This window comes from Chrysoperla carnea, chromosome 1 (genome assembly GCF_905475395.1).
Source record: "Chrysoperla carnea chromosome 1, inChrCarn1.1, whole genome shotgun sequence".
In the NCBI taxonomy this organism is placed as follows: Eukaryota; Metazoa; Arthropoda; class Insecta; order Neuroptera; family Chrysopidae; genus Chrysoperla; species Chrysoperla carnea.
The window spans coordinates 23156948-23179485 of record NC_058337.1 but is presented as its reverse complement, the minus strand read 5'-3'; the positions used below and the strand labels follow the sequence as shown (position 1 = coordinate 23179485).

Below are 22538 nucleotides of genomic sequence, written 5' to 3'. Positions count from 1 at the left end.
AAAATTCTTAAGTCGAAATAAAGGACTAAGGCGAAAAACATTGCAACAATTTTTACCTCTTTAAAGTAAAAAAATGAGTAGAAAAAGTTATATTAGAATTAGGAGCAAGTCTTTGAACAGCTTTTACACTGCGACTTCTCAAAGATGTTTAAGAGTCCAATAGTATCAACAAACGTTAGGATATGTAATGACATAAATTTCATCTGATTGGAGATCTATCTACCCCAAATGAAAGTGTTTTCTGTGGGATTATAACAAAATCCTCCCTGCGAAATAAAATTATTGAGTTTGCAGTGGTTAGTTGATATCCTCTATTGATTCTTTCTACTTGTGAACGCTAAGTGGGCTTTTCAGCTTTTTACATGAGAATTTCTAGGCCCTTTAGGGAAGTGCTTGCATCTATTTTGTCTAAATCATCCGTTTTAGAAAAAAAACTGAATAGACTGTCGGGATAATGACAGAAACAATTTTTGACAGTCTGCCAATGGTATGGGGATATATTTACAGCCACAAGCAACAGAAAAATGTATAAAATAACATGTATAAAGCATTAATGCATAGTTAAATATTAACATTTGTTTGTAAAAAATTAACTTTTTGGTATGCCATTCGTTTGAATAAGACAAAATTGTTGTTTTATTTGTACATGAGAAAATCGTCTGCCAATAAATTTTTAGTGCATTGAACAGTCTTGCCTTTTATTCAAATGAATAACAGGCAGTAAAAAGTTATTGTTTCTTTTACAAACAAATGTTAATGTTTAACGACGAATATTAATGCGATAGCATTTTATTCATTTTTCAGTTAATTGTGGTTGTAAATATGTCCCCTATCATTGGCAGACTATAAAAAAATATTTTTCTGTCACTATCTGATAGTCTATAAGTAGTCATAAAGTACTTATTACTTATTGAGAGCCAAAACTAATTCTGTACCTAATTCTGAGCTCTTAAGGTACTTTCAACGACATAAGAGAGAACGCGATATCTTTAATAGAGAAAATATAGTTATCTAAATAGTAGTGTATTACTTAAATAAATCTGACAACGCTGCAATGAATACTATCGTTGCCCATTTGTTAATATTTTATATCAGCATGTCTTAGTCGACATCACACAAAGTAAATTGAACAACGTTGTCACTTATACAATTCACTTTTAGATTATACGAAGTTATTTTTTGTAGCAAAAACGCGAACTAAAAATGATCAAAAATATCTTCTAAATAGTATGAATTCTTATCCTTTACAAATTAAATATCAACAACTTTGAAAATTTATATCAGCTAACAGATACTGTCAATGGTTCTAAAAATCTTTTACAGCTTTAAATCGTTGAAAACTACATTTTTTCAATTTTTTATGCAAAAATATTTTTAACCACATGTCGTTAGAAGTACCTTAAAAGTAAAAAAAAGATTAGTTGAAACATTAAACAATGTAACTTGGCTAAGCTATTTTTCCCACCTTTTCTCCTGCCTATTGACATTTAATTAAGTTCCTAAAGAGGCAAATTTTTTAACAAAAACAACTTATAAGAGAAAACGTTTCAACCATAGAGTTCCAGACATCAAAATTGACTCATGTATTATATTTCTTTTCCTCACTTCTAGAGTGAAATATACACATAACTTGAAAATGGACCTTACTTTTTCAAATACAATACATTAAGGTGTGCGTACTTCATGAAACTTAACAAACTCATATCAGTACATCTATTTTTGAAAAATAAAATTCAAATTATTCAAAGTTCACTGGCCCATGAATTTAAAAATAATTACTAATGAAGTATCTAATTCCAACGTATAATTCATTGAAAAATATTTTACACAGAATGCTATTTTTTAACTAATTGTCTACTTTGATACAGACAAAATATCATCGAGCGCCTTACTAGTAGACCTCCGTGCACAAGAAAACGTGGATGCGGCAGTCAATCCGATGTATGACGGCTCATTGTACATAAATCGCTTAGTAGTCAGCTAAAAATTATTGGATGTACAGCTATTGATTCATTGAAACGTATACGATTTCATCGTATCAAACCAAAACGAGGCAATATGACTATACATATTTTATATTCTGAAATTATATTTTCAACATCCATTTCTCTCAATTCAACCTTCCTATTTATTGTACAGAGATCCATAAGAAAAACAATGGCGTAGCTATCATAGGGTAAGGTGATGTAGTGCCCCCCAGGGCCCCCTAAGCTTTGAAAAGAAAGGAGGAGGTTAATTGTTTTTAATCTTACATCAATTAAAAAAATTTAAATTAATGAAATACATACAGACTTTCTCAGTAAAACAATAAAAACAATAATATACAATATAACTTAGTAGTAACTGTACTTTGTAAATCATTTCAAATACAGTATCAATGAGTGATAAAGTCCATATACATTAAGCAATCTGGATAAAAAAGATACTATTGGATTATTGTATTGCTACTGTTCACAAGCATGCAAGCAGACATATAATCTTTCTTATAAACATTGCTTAATGTATATGTACTCTCTCACACTCATTGAAGCTGTATGAGAAAAAAAAGCTCCATTTTGAGTTTGTTTTTCTTTACGTATTCATGCACAGCGAATTAAACAGGATTAACTATGTTTCCAAAATTTTGCAACAACATGATATCTTTTTGGACGAGGTGAGTAAGGCCAAGGACAAAACAATGGATAAATTACAGAAATGACTTCGAGTCATTTAAATACAAGTTCACCGAAATCGCGAAAAAATACGATATCGATCCTAACTTTCCAGAAAAACGACGAAGAATAATTAGAAGGCATTTCGATGAATAAGTTTCTGATCACCGATTCCAAAACCAGGAATAATCAGTCGGTTTGATGCTCGTTATGATGGTATGAGAGCAGTTTGTAAAACGTTCGACAGTTTATTCACAAAATGTCATCAATTTCATATGAAATAATCCAATGTAATAGATCTCAATGTGTCCTTAGACCTTACAGAAGTGTATACAGCAATGCTACTATTTCACACAATTCCGGTTACTTTTGCGTCAGCAGAAAGACCTTTCAGTAAACTGAAGATTATAAAGAATTATTTAAGAAACAACATTGAACAAGATCGACTCCGACATTTATCATTAATTGCGATAGAAAACAAGGCGGCATCAGCGCCGCAAGACATTGTGAATTTGACTGGAAATTTTGTTGAAATCTTTTTTTTACGTCTATTGATCTCATCTTTATAATAAATACTTTTTATTGTCATGTACATCGTTGTTTATTTATTCCCATTTTCCTTCATTATAAACACATAGCCTATTCTACCCCTCATAAAGACGACGTATAGACTTGACTTATCCTACTAGGAAGAAATTCAAATCATTGTATTTTTTTCTTATCTATATCTATAAGTTTGAGGGCCAATCAGTCGATATTAATTCAAGCTGAGTGGAAAAAGGAGTGGGGCCCTTTTCTCTCTTTGCATCGGGGCTCTGGTCTACCAAGCTACGCCACTGAAGATAAACGATCTCTAGCCTTACTGTAGATCTTGTTGATTCTAAAGGAAACTAATCTCGAAGAAATGCTCTAGGCGAGAATTATCTCGTCAGATAGGAAAAGTAATTTGGTATGTTGTTGGGTTATATTGATTTTACATAGAATAGCAGACGCGTAGTTTAGGAAACATTTTCACTTTGAATTTTGATTATGAAATAAGACAAACAGAAAACAGAACCAGCAATACATAAAAGTTTTATCGAAAATGAATGAATTTTCGGCCTTACACTCATTTCGTAGAAAGATAAATTAAATGAGCTAAGTTAAAAAAGTACTTCAGGATTGATTCCTATAAAACATACTAGGGTAAAATTTAAAACTATTTGATAGTGCCACTGAGAGGTATATGGACATCACTCAAAATATAACATATAATCTCTGTTGCATACCATTCGTTATTATCTAGTTGAATAGAGCAAAATCTAATACACCTATTTTTGTCCAACAATATGGCAAAATTCCATGAAATAGTTTAGCAAAGAAATAATTTTAAAAAAATATTTCCTTCCAACAAATTAATATGAGCATTACAATACTCAAAGCTTGGTTATTTAATATTTTAGTACCTCACAATATATATTTCGTAGGAAAATTAAAAAAATAATGTACGAAACTTCTAAAAGATTCTATAAAATGTTAAATGATTTCTAGAAATTTCTTAATAATAGAACAAACAATTTAACCAGAGAAAAACTTGATATTGCACAAGATATATTAATTTGAGTCATACAATAACTGATTCACATGATAAGAACATGATTGGGGATATTCCTTAAGCGTGATACCTACCCCAGTTTTACAGGAATATTGGATATTTACTTCATGATAAGCTTCAGCTTATATAGAAGTATTTCGATTATTTTTATTTAAAAATATTTTTATGATTAAATTTTTATAGGATTGTCATGTGAGAAATCGAAATGCTTTTATATAACCCAAAAAAAAATAAAGTAATATATCGTATGTTTTACATACAATTTTATAATAGATACAAATTATTGTTAATCTTATATATTGAAACGTATATGAAAAAAAAAATTGCTACACAAAACTATTTAACATCGGTTTTATCGACCTCAAACACCAAGTAAAATGCAATAAAATGCGACTAAATAAATGAATTTCATGTAAATTTCCACGAAAATTCATGCATACATTTATGAACATAACACCTTTAAAATATATTGCAATTATTTAATTTAGAAAATGCTTGTAATACATTAAATAATATGGAGGAATTGAAGATTTTGTATTAAAATAATGGCCGTAAAATTTACCTGTCGTTTAACTGTTCCTCAGTGCCTGGTAAAGGATGAACAACAAATTGTAGCGATGTCATTATGAAATGTTTCACTTGAAACTCGAAAAATTATTAAATCACGTTGCTTTATTTATTAACATTTGCAGAACACATCTTTCAATTTTCTCTACAACCTCTTATTATTCCGCCATGTTTGTGGACTGATGGACATTAACCAACCGTTCAGAAAATTCCTCTATTCAAATTCAAGTAGTAAAAACAATATTTGTTTGCACAACTGTATTCTTTGTTCCTTGAAATTATACAAATATAAGTTAGAATGATTCCGAATTCTCTTGTAAAATTAATAAGTTTTTTAAATTAATTAACAATAACGTAATAATATACATTTATTTATCGTTGAATCCATAAAATTCAACACATTTTTAAATAAAAATTCGTTTTAAGAAAATTTCTCTTATAGGTACCTAATTGTTATTAGAGTATGTTTTGAATAGCAGATTTATGATAATCTTCTTTGACGCAATTTACAATATCTATGCAATGCTTATTTAAACAAAAATTGTTTTGAATTTTAATTGAATTTCCAGATTTTACTCATTCGCATTCATGTTTAACATGAAAATATATATAAAAAATAAATAGTTTGTTTTTATATTTGGTACTACTGTCTTGCAAGTGTAAACCTGTCTATATGTTACAATTTCATAGACTACTTAGGTATTTTATTTGGAATATTATTTCAATCATGAATCATGCAAATATTCAGTAGTATTCTCTATCCACATAATAATATTGTAAGAACAAAATCTAATTGCAATAAGAAACGTTGAAATTCTTGCTTTACGGAGACTGATAGCGTAGTTTATGAGCGGAAAATTTCAGCAATACACGATACACCCGACAGTCACCTGTCACCAGTCGTGCAACATATATATCTTGCGTTCACTAAAAACGTGACACTATCTAATATCAAATATATATTTGATGACACTATACACACATTAAAAATTGTGTATTTTTCAACCACCAAATATATACGGTAATCGGGAAAAATATACCGAAAATTTTATAGACCTAGAGTATTGTTGTAATTACGAGTTGGTTGGGTTGAGTTTGTCTACTATAGAGGAGTTGGTTGGGATCTGAAATTTTTAGCGCTTGCGTTCAAAAATGGGAAACTATTCAGAAATTTTTTTCTGTCTATATTTCGGTCCTGGTATACACACACACTCTTAAGTCGAAATAAACGCAAAAGTTAAACCATTCTAAGTGATATTGCTATAACATTAAATGTAACTCACATATAATGTTATGGCTGTAAAACACGTGTATTTTTTGTGTCACAGAGTGTACATGTGAGCATTATAATGTCATAAGATTCAGTTGTTCTTTTTTCCTAATTCTTAATCTTAAAGCCTTATATCCATAAATTCTGAGCTTATATTCCTGAATCAAGATGTTCCGCAAGTTACCGAATCAAAGAATGATTACAACAAGTAACCATTGTATACACACATATGCACAGTATGAGCTCAAGTTGTGCATAGCAAATAATAATAATAATAGCTACAGCATTTGACTGTGTTAAGTTACAGCTGACCAGAATAGAATTGAGAAGGATAGCGGGTCTTTTGACAGGACATTGAAGGAGACTGGGAGATCTCAAACGATCCCAATTATTATGTAAGGAGTTAAATATAAAATTTTGAAATTTCATCAACTCTGGGAACAATTCCGACAAAAAAGTTATGGGCTTTCTAAGCTGTGGCTCTGTGCCTAAAATAGTTTCTTCTTGCGTTCTCGAAGAGGGCGCAGATGACCTTTAGATTTAGGTACTAAAGACCCATTTGCAATATTCCTATTGTTGTTATTATTATATTAATGACATTCATATTTCATATGAAAATCTCATATTTCTGTCTTCTGGGAACTTTCAACTTGAGTAACAAAGATTACATATACAAATTTTTAGATCAATCAAGTAATACATGTTGTTGCCAGAGTGCTACTGGTCAGGGAAAACCTGAAATATTCAGGGAATTTTAAGTTTCTGGAATAGTCAAGGAAACTTGCAATTTTTCTGAATTTTTTAAATATTTATTGCATTTTTTAAATTTTCGTTAAATATTTATGAATATTTCCACTTAGTTTGCACCTTTGTCATACTACTAAAAATCAAATTTTTAATAACACCACAGTAGAGAAGCTCAAAATGATCACTTTCGGAAATTTTGATTTTTCTATTGTTCTATAAAACTAGCACATCGTAACTAATTTTCACATATATTTTTACAAATTTATGTGAAAATTAATAAAATTAAGTAATTCCAATTGGGAATACATTTTTTTTTAAATTTCTATGATAAGTTGTATCAAAAAAATGGTCTGGGAAACCTAAAACGTCAGGGAAATTTTTTTCATGAAATAGTAGACAATCTGTGTTCTAACTCCCTAAAACTTAGAGAGGATAAATACGTCTCTGATAAAAAAGCAGGATTCATGAATCGTAAATTTCGGATTCAAAATAAACATATTCTTCCTGAAAATAATTCAGAGATTCACTTCTTAAATGCCTTCTTCAAATGAAAAGAGACTGTTATTTGACAACATTTTATAGAAATTGTCACCGTTTAGCAGACAAAAGAACTTAAAATAACATGGCGAATCCGAAATTTATGATTCATGAATCCGACTTTTTTATCAGGAACGGCAATGTGGATTTTCCGCGGTTCGGGGTCTCGGGTATACGAGTCAATATAAATCTATTAAATACTTTAGAAAATACTTTAGAAAATAGCTACCGAACGAAAATTTAAGAACACAATTATAATTTTAAAAAAATTATCAAGTTATAACAAAATAATAATAAATGTTATTTCCACTTAATTCAAAATATATTTAGTAATTCCTCGATTTATAAAATTATATAATTAAAATTATGAATAAGAACTTAAACTATTTAGTTAAAAAAATTAAATATACATCTCAGTTTTTAACTTTTAATTCTTTCTCTAATTGTTCAGCAATGGCTGTTATAAAATCAGCTGTATTTAAATACATTTCTTCTTTAACATTACTTAATCCATGGATACAAATAGCTAAATCTTTTGTTAATTTACCACTTTCTACACAATCAATACAAGCTTTCTCTAAACTTTTACTAAATTGGATTAATTCAGGTGTATTATCTAATTTACCACGATGTTCTAGACCCCTAGTCCATGCAAATATGGATGCTATTGGATTTGTGGATGTAGGTAATCCTTTTTGGTGTTGTCTATAAAAAAAGATAATAAAACAAAAATCAATTCCAAAATAAATTTTACATTTTATATAATTAATTCTACCTATAATGCCTTGTTACTGTTCCATGAGCTGCTTCCGATTCCATTGTTTTACCATCAGGGCACAACAAAACTGACGTCATTAAGCCTAATGATCCGTATCCTTGTGCCACAATATCAGATTGAACATCACCATCATAATTTTTACATGCCCATACAAATCCACCAGAAGATTTTAATGCTTGTGCTACCATGTCGTCGATTAATCGATGTTCATACCATATTTTGTTAGCTTCATACTGTTTTTTATAATCTCTAAAATTTCAGTTTAAATTATATGTAAGCCTTATAAAGAATATTTACAATCCTTTTTCTACTTTATTCTTTAGATAGCCGAGTCGTAATGATAAATTAGATAAGTAATAAACAATTGAGTCGGGCAAACGCAAAATGGTCAACATCTACGGTTCTGTTAGTCGGATTGAGACCAACTCAGGCTTAAAATTTCTCTTAGGTGAGATTTAGTGAGATTTGTTGGGACCTTCGTAATTTATGAATGTCCTCTAATGGATATGTCAGAATAATTGTTCAATTTAGAGTCTAATAATCAGCTTTAAATAATGTTTAAATGTTATTATTTAAAGCTGAATTTAGTCTTTCAATTGAAAAATTTTTGATATAAACAAAAATTAAAAATAAAGATTAATACCGCCATTTAATTCGCATTAATTTAATGACGTTAACAAATCACTAACAGAGCATGAGTTTAGTTTGTGTTATTATGGTCAACTTGAATCGATTTCACATAGATAATAATTATTACAAACCAAAGCGGATTGTGTTTTGTTTGTACAAAGAAAATATTACTGGACTTGGAAAAATATACTTAATTTAAATTACTTTTCATATATTTCTTGAAAAATATCCTTAAATCGTCCATCATAGTGTTTCAAAATAGTATTTTTTGTTGACAAATACATTGGCATCTTTTTTGTCAAACCCATTTGGAAAGAAGAATGTGCAAATGCTTCAATACTTTCATCGGTGTTGTACATTCCCATTGCTACACCACCGCCCTTGTATCTGTATAGTTCAATAGTTTTCTTTTCTCCATCATCAGCAGTGTAAACGATGTCAACCTAATAAATTAAATTATAAAGCAATCATTAGAATCAAGATATCATAATTTCTAATTCTTACGATTCCTTTATCAATTTTTTTTTAAAGAAAATCGTAGCTCTATCCGTATTTCAATCTTTGAATTACTTTGGTGATAATTTCAAGCTTATTTAACAGCAAAATGATCAAAGATTGTTACTCGAACCCATGCAAACAGGTGGTCCATAGCTGAAGAACGCAATTTATCATTTCGGATCAGCGTAATAAGCTGCTATATAAGTTACCAGGTGGATGATAACTGTTTTCAATTCTCACTGACACACTTTATACCATTTACTTATGTTTAAAAATTATTGGTTTAGGAATATTTGAATCATATTATAAGTGAATTACCTTTCCTGGTTTTTTGATGACAAAATCTTTAGCTTTATATTGATCACCATGTGCATGTCTTCCAATTATAATTGGATTAGTCCAACCTGGTACTATTTTGGGAATATTTTTACATAAAATTGGTTCTCTGAATACAGTACCGCCAAGTATATTCCGAATTGTTCCATTTGGTGACAGCCACATTTTTTTAAGTTTGAATTCTGGAAAAGTAATCAATTTAAATTGTTGATATACATTTAAATAGAATTTGGAAATTAACCTTCTACTCTCGCTTCATCTGGTGTAATTGTTGCACATTTAATTCCTACATGATGTTTAAGAATTGCGTTTGCAGCATCAATTGTGACTTGATCATTTGTGGCATCTCTAAAAAAATGTAATAAAACAAGTTTCATTTTTGTGTTCCATTTAATAGATTTAACTATAAACAATAAATTTAAGAAAAGAAGAAGAAGAAAGGCAGATTTCGATAAAGGATTGTCTATAAATACTTTGATGAACTAAATCGCCTAGCATTAAATAACCGAGTTAATCTGGTCTAAGTTCCGTCCCAGACTAGCTATAATTTCCGTAATAAAAAGCTTAAAGATGTTTAAAATCAGTTCGTTTGAGCTTGAATATTTAGACCCATCCAAGAGAGGCGCTTAATTCTGGTAAGATTTAAAAAAATTCCATAATTATTGAAATTTGAAAATAATGTTTTTATTTTATTAAGAGATATAATTAGTTCACTAGAGTGTATCAATTCAATTCCAAATATTTGATTGATTTGAAAAGTTTATTATTGTTTTTTTATTTTAAGCACTGTTTTATTTTATTTCATTTTCTTATCTAGCATATATGACGTATTTTGTAAATTGGTTTACATGAAGTAGTAAATATTTCGCGAGCGGGGACCAAATATGTACGCCTCCGGCGAGCAAGAGCATAAAAAACTGGAATATTGTCGACTGCTCACCAGTTCAGGTTTATTGGGAAAATTCCAGCAATAGAAAATTGATTGAACAACACAGTTTTTGAAACTGATTCAATCTATTCTCGTTATTGGAATTTTTCCAATAATCCTGAATGATTAGTTAATAATCCTGTTAGCAAGTAAATTTGATACTCTAAACCTAAACTTTGGTTATAAATCCAGACAAACTTAACCTCCGAAAAATTGTATTAACTAAACTTAAATTAATATTTTAAATATCAAACTCCGTAAATTTACATGGTTTTTAGAGCTTATGATGTTGTAAGTATGTAGACGATTCTTCAGCAAGACCTGACGTGAAAAAACAAACGTACCATTAAACGTAATATGACAAGCTTTGATTTAATAAATAGAAATTAAAGTCTTTTGAAAATATTTGCGAAACTTTTAAATATATCAAATCTTTATTATTTATTTATTTATCTTTAAATCGCTTATACTCAAGAATCAATTAGCCAAAATCAAAATCAAATAAATCATACCAAATATGTGAAGTTGTATAAACTTAAAATATTTTTTATTTTTTTATAAAACGTTATTAATAACGTTGATTGTGTTAACAAAACGTATAAACTTCCGATGACTAAAGTTGATTTTTGTTTCCACCGTGCTCCGGGGCTTTCAGATCAGTAGGAAATAAAAAATCATTCGGTTCAAAACTGCTTTATTTATTTGTAATCTGGCCTGGGATTCAACTTAATGCTGATTTCATGAGACAAGTATCAAAATGTAAATTTAAAAAAATAATACCCACCTATGAGGTAAACCAAGATCGAAATATAATGATTCCACTTTAACATACGGAAAAATTAATTTTTCTTTAATCATCGACCAAATAATTCTTGTCATTTCATCACCATCCATTTCCACAATGGGATTTTTCGCAACAATACGATTAAATGTGCCATCTGCCATTATGTAATATATTTTTTAATAAAAGAATTAATAAAAAGATTTTAAATAAAGCACAACAATAATAATTACACTTACAACTTCTACCACTATAAATGCCAACCGTTGTTTTTAATAATCCAAGAATATTTATACTGGCCATTTTTATTCAATATCTTGTATTTATTTCTATAATAAATTATTATTATAATTAAATCTTATTGTTATTTGATATAAATTTCTAAGATTATACTCTTATTTTGAAACCTTTGTACCCCAAGAATGTTATCTTTAGATTGATAAAACTATTTTTTAGTATTTTTGAAAATAAAATAAGTTTTGATTATAAAGTCTGCGGTTGAGCTGTAATGAAACAACAATGGTGTTAAGCAGATAAAACATAATCTCATTTTTTATTTACACTTTTTTATTTATAAATAAATCAATCATTACCTATCTTTACGCAGAAGAAATTTGGTAGTTTTTGACTCTGGAAACGAAAATTTTATACGAAAATTTTATTTTGATATGTTATTTGGACCCATTAGGGAAGTGTGAAATCACATTTTGCAAGCAAAAAAAGCTGTGCTTCCTGCATAATACGCGAAAAACTGTAAAATTTTCGGACTTTTTCCAGTTTTTGCAGTTCAATTCAAAAACTGTGAGCTTTTTAACATTAGTTGCGTATCATTTTGAAAGTATACTAAATTTGAAACAATTTAAGAAACAAGACGATCTAAAGTTCCGTATGTCTAATAGTTTTAGAGATATGAAGCTTGGAAAATTTTAGAAATGCTAAAATTTTGAGTTTTGCTTATGCTAAACTGTTAGGGATTGAACAAAAGTTTAAAGATAAAAAATGTTCCTTATACCAAAATAAATAAATTTTGTTCTAAACATTTTTTCGTAAACATCATTGTTTTCTCGTGCAGAGGCAAATTAGGGCAAAACTTTGGCGTCCATTTTCTCCAAAAATATAAAAGATGGAGGGATGAAAATTTGTAGGTAGCTTCAACTTGCAAGCCTTATGAAAAGAAAAATTATTGAAAAAAATCGAAAAAAAGTTTTCTAGCAAATACTTCGAAAAATTTTCAAAATTTTCGACACCTGGTACAAATGGGGCTGAGTAGCGATACAAAGCTGCTTTTTTGATCCAAATAACATACTAAAAAAGTAGCTTTACATCGCACTTTGTGATTTTAATGTAGGATTTGACTGGCGTATTATCCCATTTTCCAAAATTAAATATTGCACTCTTATACATTCCCTAAAATGATTTGTAAACGACAAGTATAAGAACAATCGCCAAAAATTCTTGGTATAATCAAAACTCAGATTAAATTAGATTTAAAAAAAAATATATTTTTTGATTACGAAAAACAAATTATGCAACTCATTTTTCATTGTACAATTAATACTTTCAAATTTCCCTCTTAAAATAAAAGAAAATTTTAAATGTCAAAAAATTAAATTTTAAATTGATTTGAAATTGATAACAAATTCAAAGATAATTTGTTATTTAATGAATCAATTTAAATAATTCTTATTTATTTCCGATACTTAAAATATATTTTCTCAAAAAAAAAAAAACTAGGTTAACTTACATCTGTGGTTTCACTAACTTGAGTTGAATAACTTGGAAACTTTACCTTTGATATGGATCTTTTAAAAAAAATAAACATTTAAATGAGACGAAAACTAATGTTTTGAATAAATTAAAATATTAAAGAAATGACTGAAAACGTTTTACACTTATCAAACTTTCATGTAACATGCAGAACTTGTTTAGGTCAAAATAAAGAGTTAACAAAAATGATTTCACTAGAAACATTCCACGAATGTTTTGGTTTGCAGGTAATTATTTTTATGCAAAATGTTTAAAGACATTGATTGCTAAACATACTCAAATTCTATTTTAAGATGAGTGAAGATATTAGAATGCCGAATCTTATGTGTAATTTTTGCATAAATTTTGTATTACGTGTAATTGATTTTAAAACGCAGTGTTTAAAATCAGAAAAACTTTTAAACGATATCCTAAAGACTGAAATTGATTCGAATGATAACGATAAGGATGAAGACTTGGCTATTGAAATTGAGGAAATTGAATCAATACATTCGGATTTTTCGGAAAAACCAATAATAAACGCTATTAAGCTAATATGTGATATTTGTAATAATACTTTTCGACAACCTAAGCAATTAGCAAGGCATCGCACATTAAAACACGGTATTGAAGATTTTATAAAATGTAAACAATGTAAACATGTTTTTCAAAATGATAAACAATTAGAAAATCATATGAAACGACATGAAAAAACATGCCACGAATGTGGTAAAAACTTTGAAAGTGCTTTTAAATTAAATCGTCATAAAATTGTACATCAACGAAAACGACAAACGCATTTTTGTCGTTTTTGTACGAAACCATTTACTCGGACCGATACTCTTCAAGAACATATCAAGCAGAAGCATAGTGAGAAACCGCGCCCGAAACCCGTTTGTAATATTTGTGGGAAATCGGTGTACAATGTTAATCATCACATGAAACAAAAACATACTTCACAAACGGATCGTCCATTTCCATGTAATATATGCGATAAAGCGTTTGCATTTAAGTCTATGCTGCAAAAGCATGTAGAAAATGTTCATGATGTTGGGAAGAAAGATGAATTCGATCATTTATGTAATGTATGTGGAAAACGATTCCGAACAAAAGGAGAATTAAAATCTCACATGGATATTCATTCAGTTGAGCGTAAACATGTTTGTAGTGAATGTGGAAAAAAATATAAAACTCATAGTGCTTTATGGCGACATGAACGTGTCCATTCCGGGACAAAACCATTTGCTTGTACATATTGTTCGAAAGCTTTTACAACAAAAATGATTCTTATAAATCATGTTCGTACACACACAGGAGAAAAGCCATTTAAATGTACTATTTGCTCACGAGCGTTTTCCGTATTGTCAACACTTACCACACATAAAAAACTTGTTCATGGGAGTTAAACGTTAAAAGACTGCTCTATGTATTTTTGTTTATGTACTACTGTGGGCTGTGAGAGAAATCATTAGCATTTATTATTATTGACGAACATTCAGATTATGATTAGTATCATACTATTTAATTATTGAAATTTCAAGCTAAAAGAGTATCTTGATAATCTCGATCAGGCCGAATCTGAAAATGTTTCTATATGGGGCCTATAATGTAATCTGATTCATAATTTTTTAATATTTATTATTTAAAAAAATATATTTTAACGATTATAAATATTTCATTTTATCGAAAATTTAGACTGTATTTTCAAATTAACTATTGGTTTTTAACGCTAAGATGTCAGCGCCACGAGTACCAAAATAAACCATTAAACCATTTTCGTTACAATCAGCTGATTATTTCAATGATTAAAGAGAGGGGAAATATATGCTTTATTATATATATTAATGTGCTGTGCTATATTTGGCGTTCTGGTAATAGTTCTTTTTTCTATCACTAGCTAGAGTCTTTCTTAGCATTAAAATCCAATCAAGTACCTAACAAATTATAACATATAATTATCGTTTGATAAGAAAAAAATTAAGTAAATTCATTATATTAAAAATTAATTTTTTACACAAGATATTACATTATATACAGTTTGAAACAGTGTTGCCAACTTTCAATTATCTAGCCCAGGGGTTGACAGCCTTTCAGTCAAATAAGAGACAAAAATTACAATTTGCAAAATTTTAAAGAGCCAAAAATATTTTTCTTGCCAAAAATAAACAGTACTTAATTTATGCTACAATAAAAAGTAGAATGAATAAAGTTTTTTGATAAAAAGAAAGCTAATTTATTTATTCATAGATACACTACTCCAAATTCCAAAGAGCTGTATCTCCGCGAAACATCATCGAATTTAGAATCTCAATAGCTCATTTGAAAACTTGTACTTTCTAGTTTTATAATCTATTGCTCAAAAATTTATCACTCCTTGCCGTTTTGTGTTGAAAGGATTTGCTATGAATGCTAGAGTGGTTTTGTTGGTTTATTATTATTATTATTTCGGCTGAGATATAGAAATGGTGTCTAATTCTTGTTAATCGATTCAGAACGATTTTTATTTTATTTTTATATAAAATAAATAATATAAAAAAACTTTCAATAATTAGCATAAATGATATTAAAATATTAAATTATTTGCCCATAAGGAAGAATAAAATCACTAGTTTTAGTGGTAAAACCACTGAGTTGGCAACAATGGTTGGACAATACAATCTGTTTAAAAAAATATTCATTGAAATTAATTTTACGTTAACATGCTCAGAACAACAAAATGCAAGTTTAGGTGAAGTGACATTCTTTTCAACTTTTCACAAAAAGTTAGTTAAATATTATAAGGAAATGTCTAACTTAACTTACTAAACGTTTTGTAATTCTGAAGACGTTTATTACTCATTATAATAATATTTCAATGCTGTATCACATATATCTTATCGACCTTATAGGGCTAAAAATGGCTATAAAGTATACTCGCGAGCCAAACCTATATAGCCACTTCCACCGACTGAATTAAATCAACGAATATATTCACCCTCCGAAGTTTTTTTTGTTGTTGACAATATTGATTATTCATGAATAATAGAGTATAGAGGTAATGGTAGACTCTGTATAAGGCTGAAGCTTGGTTCATATTAGTATTATTATGTACTACATGTATTAATAATACTGTTCTAACGTGAACTAGACATAAGTTCCATCAAAACTGCTTCTACATCAGCGCCAATTAGGCCATGTATTAAACCCTTATATTACTAATAAAAGGCCCATTTTCATGCTATATAACAGTTTGTGTTTCTATTTTCCATGCAAATGTTATTAAACGCATTTTTTCTCTACGGTATCGATATTTAATTTTGTTTCACAAAAGCTCTCTGAAAACTAATTTACCAAAAATAATCCACAGTAGGGCATACATCGCTTATGATGAATAAGTAAACATTGTAATTTCGAATACATAGAAATTATTTTCCAGTCTATATTTTTTTATTTGGGTAAACAAAGTTTTATTATATCATTTCTAGACATGGATATGAGATGTTCTATAGGTAGACCCAAAGCGCGATCCCAGATTAATGATGCTAGTACACCTAGGGCTCGCGATACTCCAAATAAAACAGTATAGTAGTTCATTTCCTTCATTCCAAAATGCTAAAAAACATAAATATGATTTTAAGGAGATGCTAAAAAACATAAATATGATTTTTTATAATAATTTTATACTCCTGTTCAATATTACCAACTTGGCGCATGAAAAACTATTTAGTATCTCAGAAAGACGACTGCATTGTGGAACGGATGTATTTTATAAAAAAAATCGTTCGTCATAATTATAAACTGTAGATCACAATGAATGGCAGGCACTGTCTGTCTATTTTTGCAATTCCGATGCCTATGATCTATCCCAATTGTTGGTATAAAGGTTTCCTTAACTAATAAATTCGTTGCTTACCTTAATCTTTCCAAAATAGTGCCGTATTTTTGAATGAAAAATAGCCTCAGCAAATTGTGGGCAAAGCTCGACCGGTTCATGCTAAAGCGATTTTGGTCATAATTAGGCTATATTAATTATGAAATAAATTTGAGTTAAATTGCCATCGAATGGTGGGTGTATTTCAATGTTGAAATGGTCATATTTTCACCTCAAAAAATCCTTCATTTTGCATCGTCCGAAGGAATGTTAAGTAAAAATGTTCCTAAATTTTAGTGATTCTTAAGTTCAATCAACGATTACGTTCCAAGTTCGAAATGGTTTTAACTATAATGCATGAGTCAGCAGTATTTGCAGGCGAAGATAGGGGATGGTTTTATGATTGGAATCAAATATAAACAAAAAATATACTGTAAAATTCTTTTTATTATTTAAGGCTATTGGATACAATATTTTGAACATTTAAGATGTTTGTATATCTATTATTATAAGTTTACAATAGTAATGAATTCAGTAACAAATTTGTTTTAAATATTGTCTTCTAATATTGTACCTAATGATCATTGATTGTAGCTCCTAAAAAATTGTAGGGGAGGGAGGAGTAATAACGAACAAATTTTCTTTTATATAAAATCGATAATTTTCCCTCAAATCGGTATATATACACAAAAGAGAATTATCAATTTATATACAATGTTCGAGTTTGTTCCATATTCAATTGGTAACCCATCACAGTACCATATATTGCTTTGTAAAATAAAATTTTAAGTGATTTATTAGACTATTTGGAACAGACTCTATGATTAAATGGAAATAATACTCTCTAAATTGAAATAATTTATTTTCAAATAAATAAATTCCATTCACACACATACACGCCACATTTAAAAAGACAAAAAAAAAGAAAAAAAATACACGGACATATTAAGTAAATGTACAGCTTTTTTGAAATATTCTAAAAACTAAATTACTATGTATTTCGCTGTTTTTATAATTACGTTGTGTGTTTTTATCAAATTTCACTATTGATTTATTTATTCTGTTGCGATTGGGGTTCTTTCAAATGATTTTCTTTGTGATATTGCTTAAAATTATTATTTTGCTGCATTTTTTAAATAAATTAAAGGAGGGGAGAAGTTTTTAACTTGTGATAAATGTATTTCTTCACCAATGATGAATCGAATGAACTTCTTATGATTTTATTCACTTGGCTCCAACTGCTTTCATCAAACCATTTGTTGACATAGATTTGGGACGTTCAATTGGTAAACCTAAGGCACGATCCCAAACCAAAGATGCTAATACACCCAAAGCACGAGATACACCGAAGAGTACAGTATAGTAATTCATTTCTTTAAGTCCGTAATACTGCAAAAAAAAAAATAAATAAAAAAATTTAGTACGACGAACATTTTTATCTTCATTATGCGAATTTAAGAATAGGTTAGTGCGTATGAGAGGCAGTGAATAAATAATTTAACTTAGCTTTCAGTTCAATAAGTGTTTACGAATTTACAATTATTTTAATACGACAATACGACTTTTGTAGCACTAACAATTTAGTTTTAAAAATAAAATTTTTGGGGAGCGTTAGACAAAAAGATCGAAATTATATTTTAACCAAATAATACGTCAAAAACCGACTACTGCTCACGAATAGCACGAAGGTTGTAGTTGAGAGCGTCGGACATAACTCGCGTTCTAGAAAAACTCCAAACTCTTCAACCGAAAACATCTTAAGAGAGATAGTATGTAACTTCAATATCTAACGAGTTTGTTCAAATTTAGGCATGTCTTTGATCGACGGTATTTGTCGTATTTTTAATAAAAAATTCGATTACAATTGCTGATCAATTAAATGATGACGTGCGATAAGGATGAATTTCTTCTAGAATATGTGGATTTAAAGCAAAAAGTGACAAACATTATCGATCAATCATTGAACTTTTTACCAAAGTTTTTGGCTAACATCAAAATTACCGTTTCGTGGTATTTATTAGAATCGATTAGAATCCATAAAACAAAATTCATTTTTTCCGCGAAATAAACAAAAATGTACTGTGAAAGAGACATAAGCATACCAAAATAGTGAGTAAAATTAAACTTCGGGATAATCTGCTGCTATATAAAATCAACGGGCTAGTCTATCAAATTGAATACAAAATTAGTACCAATAATTTCAATACATTTTGAAATTTTGATTTTGATCTGATTTCTTTATAATTTCATGTGCACCAACTTAATAATACCAAACTTAGGTAATAATAATTAAAATTTTTACCTGTAATAAAACACCAGAATGGGCATCTACATTTGGCCATGGGTTCTTAACTTTTCCAAGTTCAGTTAAAATTGGTGGTACAACATTGTAAATTGTTGATACCAATTTGAATAATGGATCATCAGGTAAGTGTTTTAATGCAAATTCACGTTGGCAAGTGTAACGTGGATCAGTCTTACGAAGTACAGCGTGACCATAACCAGGCACAACTTGACCAGATTTTAATGTTTTCCAAATAAAGTCTTTCATTTCTTGTTCAGTTGCACCTGCACCAATTTCCTTTTGCAATTTCAATAGCCAGATGAGTACCTATACATAATAAAAATATTTAGTCATCATATCAAGGTTGTTTTTTTTATAAATGAGTTTACCTCTTGATTGGCGAGACCGTGGAGAGGACCAGCTAAACCGTTCAAACCAGCGGCAAATGATAAATATGGATCACTAAGTGCAGATCCAACCAAATGAACAGTGTGTGCTGATACATTACCTCCTTCATGGTCACTGAAATAATTAAAATTTTTAATTTTTTCATATTAAAATATTATAGTATAAATGCTAATCGTCTCTTTGGGTTCTTATAGGATTTAATTGAGGCACAGGCTTTCGTTCAATTTAGAACTGAGCTTCAGTACTGAAAAAGATCAATTTCGTCGAAATTTTGATAACGTACGATTAAAAGTCAAATATAAATTTCTGTTTATAAATAATAAAAGATACCCGTGCGAAATTTTCGAATAGTTAATCTTTTAATATTTATTTTCGTCTTTTAGTTTACATCGAATACCTGCTATGTACCGGCGTTTTTACCCTTACTTTTTTGGATAAAAATATTACAAGAAATGGTTCATTTACTCAAAAGTATAATTCCTAAAGGTTCGTTTTTAAGTAAACACAAATTGCATTAGTGGGCATGAAAATTTTTTTTTAAAATCTTTCTAGAAACATTCGCCTTTAGTTCTAATCTATTATTTTATTAAAAATATATTTTATTTACCTGTGAATTGTAAGGTACAATCGCATCAATTCGATGAATTTAGGGTCATCGAAACCTAACATTTTACAGAAATTTTTACTCCAATCGGCAGTACTATCAACGGCACCAACTTCTGCACCCTTTTTGTACGTATTTTTATAAATTTTAGCTGCAATTACTGGTAACTTAGCAATTAAATCCATGCTATCTTCATATACGTATTCCCAATATTGTGCTTTTTTCACACCATCAGTGTATGCTTTAGCAAATTTACTTTCTAAATTTAATGCTGTTACTGCAGCAGAAAATTGTGACATTGGATGTAAAGATGGTGGGAAATTTTCAAGCATTCGGTTAACATGTGCTGGTAATGAAGCACGTGCTGCCCATTCTGCTGATAATTGTTTCACTTGAGCATCAGTAGGAACTTCACCGGTGCAAAGTAACCAGAATAGACCCTCTGGTAAAGGTTCGGCGCCACCAGCGGCTTTTGGTAAAACTTTTTGGCATTCAGGAATTGATAACCCACGGAAACGAATACCTTCATCGGGATCTAAAACTGATGTTTCGCATACTAAACCTTTGATTCCACGCATACCACCATACATCTGAAAAATTATACCAAATATTTAGAAAAATTTGTCCATTATTTACTGAACTAACCACCAAATAAAAAATTGAACCAATTTATAAATATGCTTTAATGTAATGTACGAACGCAATGATTCCATTCCATATTACTACAGGCAAGACCCGTATGCAAGTCATACTTAACTTTGATAATCCATTTTTTATGGTTTTTGTTGTGTAGATTACGATTTTTATAGTCCCCCGAGGGCTACGCCCCAGAAAGCATCAATGTTTTCCCCGATTTTGCACACGGATCAGTCACATTTAACTTTTAAAGATAATAATTTTAATTTTTTTGTTACAGTTTTTGGTCCTATGGGCTAAATTTTGAATTGATTATGATCATATTTTGGCAGTTTACCTATAAGACCTATATGCAAGTGGAGTATAAATTACGAATTTTTTGAATTCCCAATTGAATTTCTGATCTTTTTTTAACTATGGACATACTTTGGCCGCGTTTTTAGTTAAAACGACAGACGGGGCAACATAATTAGTAATCTACGCCCTCCCAAAAAATAAAAAATCCATTTCTAAATGACCAAATTTTAAAATTTAATCACATAAAAAACTACGACCATCTGAATACAAATTAATTTTAGATTGTTTCATTTTTTTAAATATTCAAATGAACAATGAACTTCTTTTCAAAACTGATATAGTCATATGATGGTATTACATAAAAGATATTTATAGTATTTGGCATCGAAAATTGTTTTTGCATGATTGTAGGTCGAATTAATTTTAAAAATTAATAATATAAAATACTTACCATATCAACGGTAACTTCTCCAACTTTTGTGTTTCCATGTTCTTTACGGAACTTCTTAACTCTTTCTTGTTCGGGGGGAATAATGCTTGCTAAAACTTTTTTTAAATCTGTTTCGCTAGTACTTTTGTGTCGGATACTAATTTCGTTCAGTTGTTTAAGGATTGTGCTAATTTGTGTGATTTTCTGTAACAAAAATAAATTGAAATTAAAAAGTTATTCTGGAAGTATTGTAATATCCATAATTTAAAAATTATACAATAGAATTGGGAAATATTTCCATTTAATATATAAGCCCGATTGACTGGCCGTCAAGCAAAAGTTCTATATATTTAATATAATGCCTGTAACCAAAATGGAAATTTTTAACTTTTTGCAATTTTCACTTAGCCAACAATTACTAAATTTTAAAATTACCCTTAAATTGCTTGTGCGAGTATCGCTTCTGATGAATCAGGGCGGTGTGAGAGAGCTATTTTATAAAAACTGACGTGATTTTTTCTCTGTATTAGAATAATACTATACTTGTTGCAAAGAAAGGTATGGCACCGCAAAACAGAACGGGTCGAGTTCGAGTAAATCGATAGCTTTGGTGATAATCATTCATTTTTCGAAGGGAACATATAGGTCAAGTTTAGGATCAATCAATGTACTCGGTCTATTCCTGAGATCCAGGAACTATCATGGGATGGCGGCGTTGAGTGACCAGTTCTGTCACTAGTTTTTCTATTCAGTGAGATGACTTATCCACTTAAGTCGGCCATTTGCCTATCTTTATTTTTTAAAATGGCGCCAAAATTTTTGCTGTTCCAAACAGCTTAAATTGGTTCAAGTAATAGAGACTGAAGACAGGTCAGGACCCTCTCCGCTCCCTTTTCATATCACAGTAGACATGACCTAAACTAACTTAAAATGATATCAAACTTGACAACTGCCGAATTCTAATAT

At 29.5% G+C, this 22538-nt stretch overlaps 4 protein-coding genes across 6 annotated transcripts in view; 1 reads left to right on the top strand and 3 right to left on the bottom strand.

The window, feature by feature from the left end:
• Nucleotides 1–5385, bottom strand: part of LOC123306017 (E3 ubiquitin-protein ligase UBR5) — a 34409-nt gene extending 29024 nt beyond the window's left edge. For all 3 annotated transcript variants that reach the window (XM_044887878.1, XM_044887880.1, XM_044887879.1), the window contains exons 1-2: nucleotides 5259–5385; nucleotides 4808–5083 (exon numbers count right to left, since the gene is read on the bottom strand). In XM_044887878.1, coding sequence (XP_044743813.1) covers nucleotides 4808–4869 — 62 coding nt within the window. In that variant the 5' untranslated portion in view covers nucleotides 4870–5083; nucleotides 5259–5385. The remainder of the gene's footprint in view (nucleotides 1–4807; nucleotides 5084–5258) is intronic.
• A 2380-nt stretch (nucleotides 5386–7765) lies between these two features.
• On the bottom strand, nucleotides 7766–13128 carry LOC123304365 (isocitrate dehydrogenase [NADP], mitochondrial-like). Its single transcript, XM_044886353.1, has 8 exons — nucleotides 13062–13128; nucleotides 11557–11646; nucleotides 11321–11474; nucleotides 9850–9956; nucleotides 9591–9790; nucleotides 8979–9217; nucleotides 8142–8393; nucleotides 7766–8071 (listed from the first exon to the last, which is right to left on the bottom strand). Exons 2-8 carry the CDS (start codon nucleotides 11618–11620, stop codon nucleotides 7780–7782), a joined length of 1308 nt encoding a protein of 435 aa, XP_044742288.1. The 5' UTR covers nucleotides 11621–11646; nucleotides 13062–13128; the 3' UTR covers nucleotides 7766–7779.
• Nucleotides 13129–13163: 35 nt separating this feature from the next.
• LOC123304381 (zinc finger protein OZF-like) lies at nucleotides 13164–14658 on the top strand. The gene is made up of 2 exons (XM_044886354.1): nucleotides 13164–13311; nucleotides 13378–14658. Exons 1-2 carry the CDS (start codon nucleotides 13189–13191, stop codon nucleotides 14467–14469), a joined length of 1215 nt encoding a protein of 404 aa, XP_044742289.1. The 5' UTR covers nucleotides 13164–13188; the 3' UTR covers nucleotides 14470–14658.
• Nucleotides 14659–17765: 3107 nt separating this feature from the next.
• Nucleotides 17766–22538, bottom strand: part of LOC123304600 (probable citrate synthase 2, mitochondrial) — a 28521-nt gene continuing 23748 nt past the window's right edge. The window contains exons 2-6 of the mRNA XM_044886372.1: nucleotides 21594–21776; nucleotides 20213–20799; nucleotides 19587–19719; nucleotides 19216–19524; nucleotides 17766–18302 (exon numbers count right to left, since the gene is read on the bottom strand). Of these exons, the coding sequence (XP_044742307.1) occupies nucleotides 18138–18302; nucleotides 19216–19524; nucleotides 19587–19719; nucleotides 20213–20799; nucleotides 21594–21776 (1377 nt within the window). The 3' untranslated portion in view covers nucleotides 17766–18137. The remainder of the gene's footprint in view (nucleotides 18303–19215; nucleotides 19525–19586; nucleotides 19720–20212; nucleotides 20800–21593; nucleotides 21777–22538) is intronic.

Bases quoted from the DNA above. Each gene is read 5' to 3' on its own strand.
- LOC123304365 (XM_044886353.1), bottom strand. From the start codon at position 11,620: ATGGCCAGTATAAATATTCTTGGATTATTAAAAACAACGGTTGGCATT. The intron at 8,394-8,978 runs GTAATTTAAATT...CTGAAATTTTAG, and splicing joins TTTCAAGAAATATATGAAAA to AGATTATAAAAAACAGTATG. The intron at 8,072-8,141 runs GTAGAATTAATT...CTTTTTTTATAG, and splicing joins ACAGTAACAAGGCATTATAG to ACAACACCAAAAAGGATTAC.
- LOC123304381 (XM_044886354.1), top strand. From the start codon at position 13,189: ATGACTGAAAACGTTTTACACTTATCAAACTTTCATGTAACATGCAGA. The intron at 13,312-13,377 runs GTAATTATTTTT...TTCTATTTTAAG, and splicing joins ACGAATGTTTTGGTTTGCAG to ATGAGTGAAGATATTAGAAT.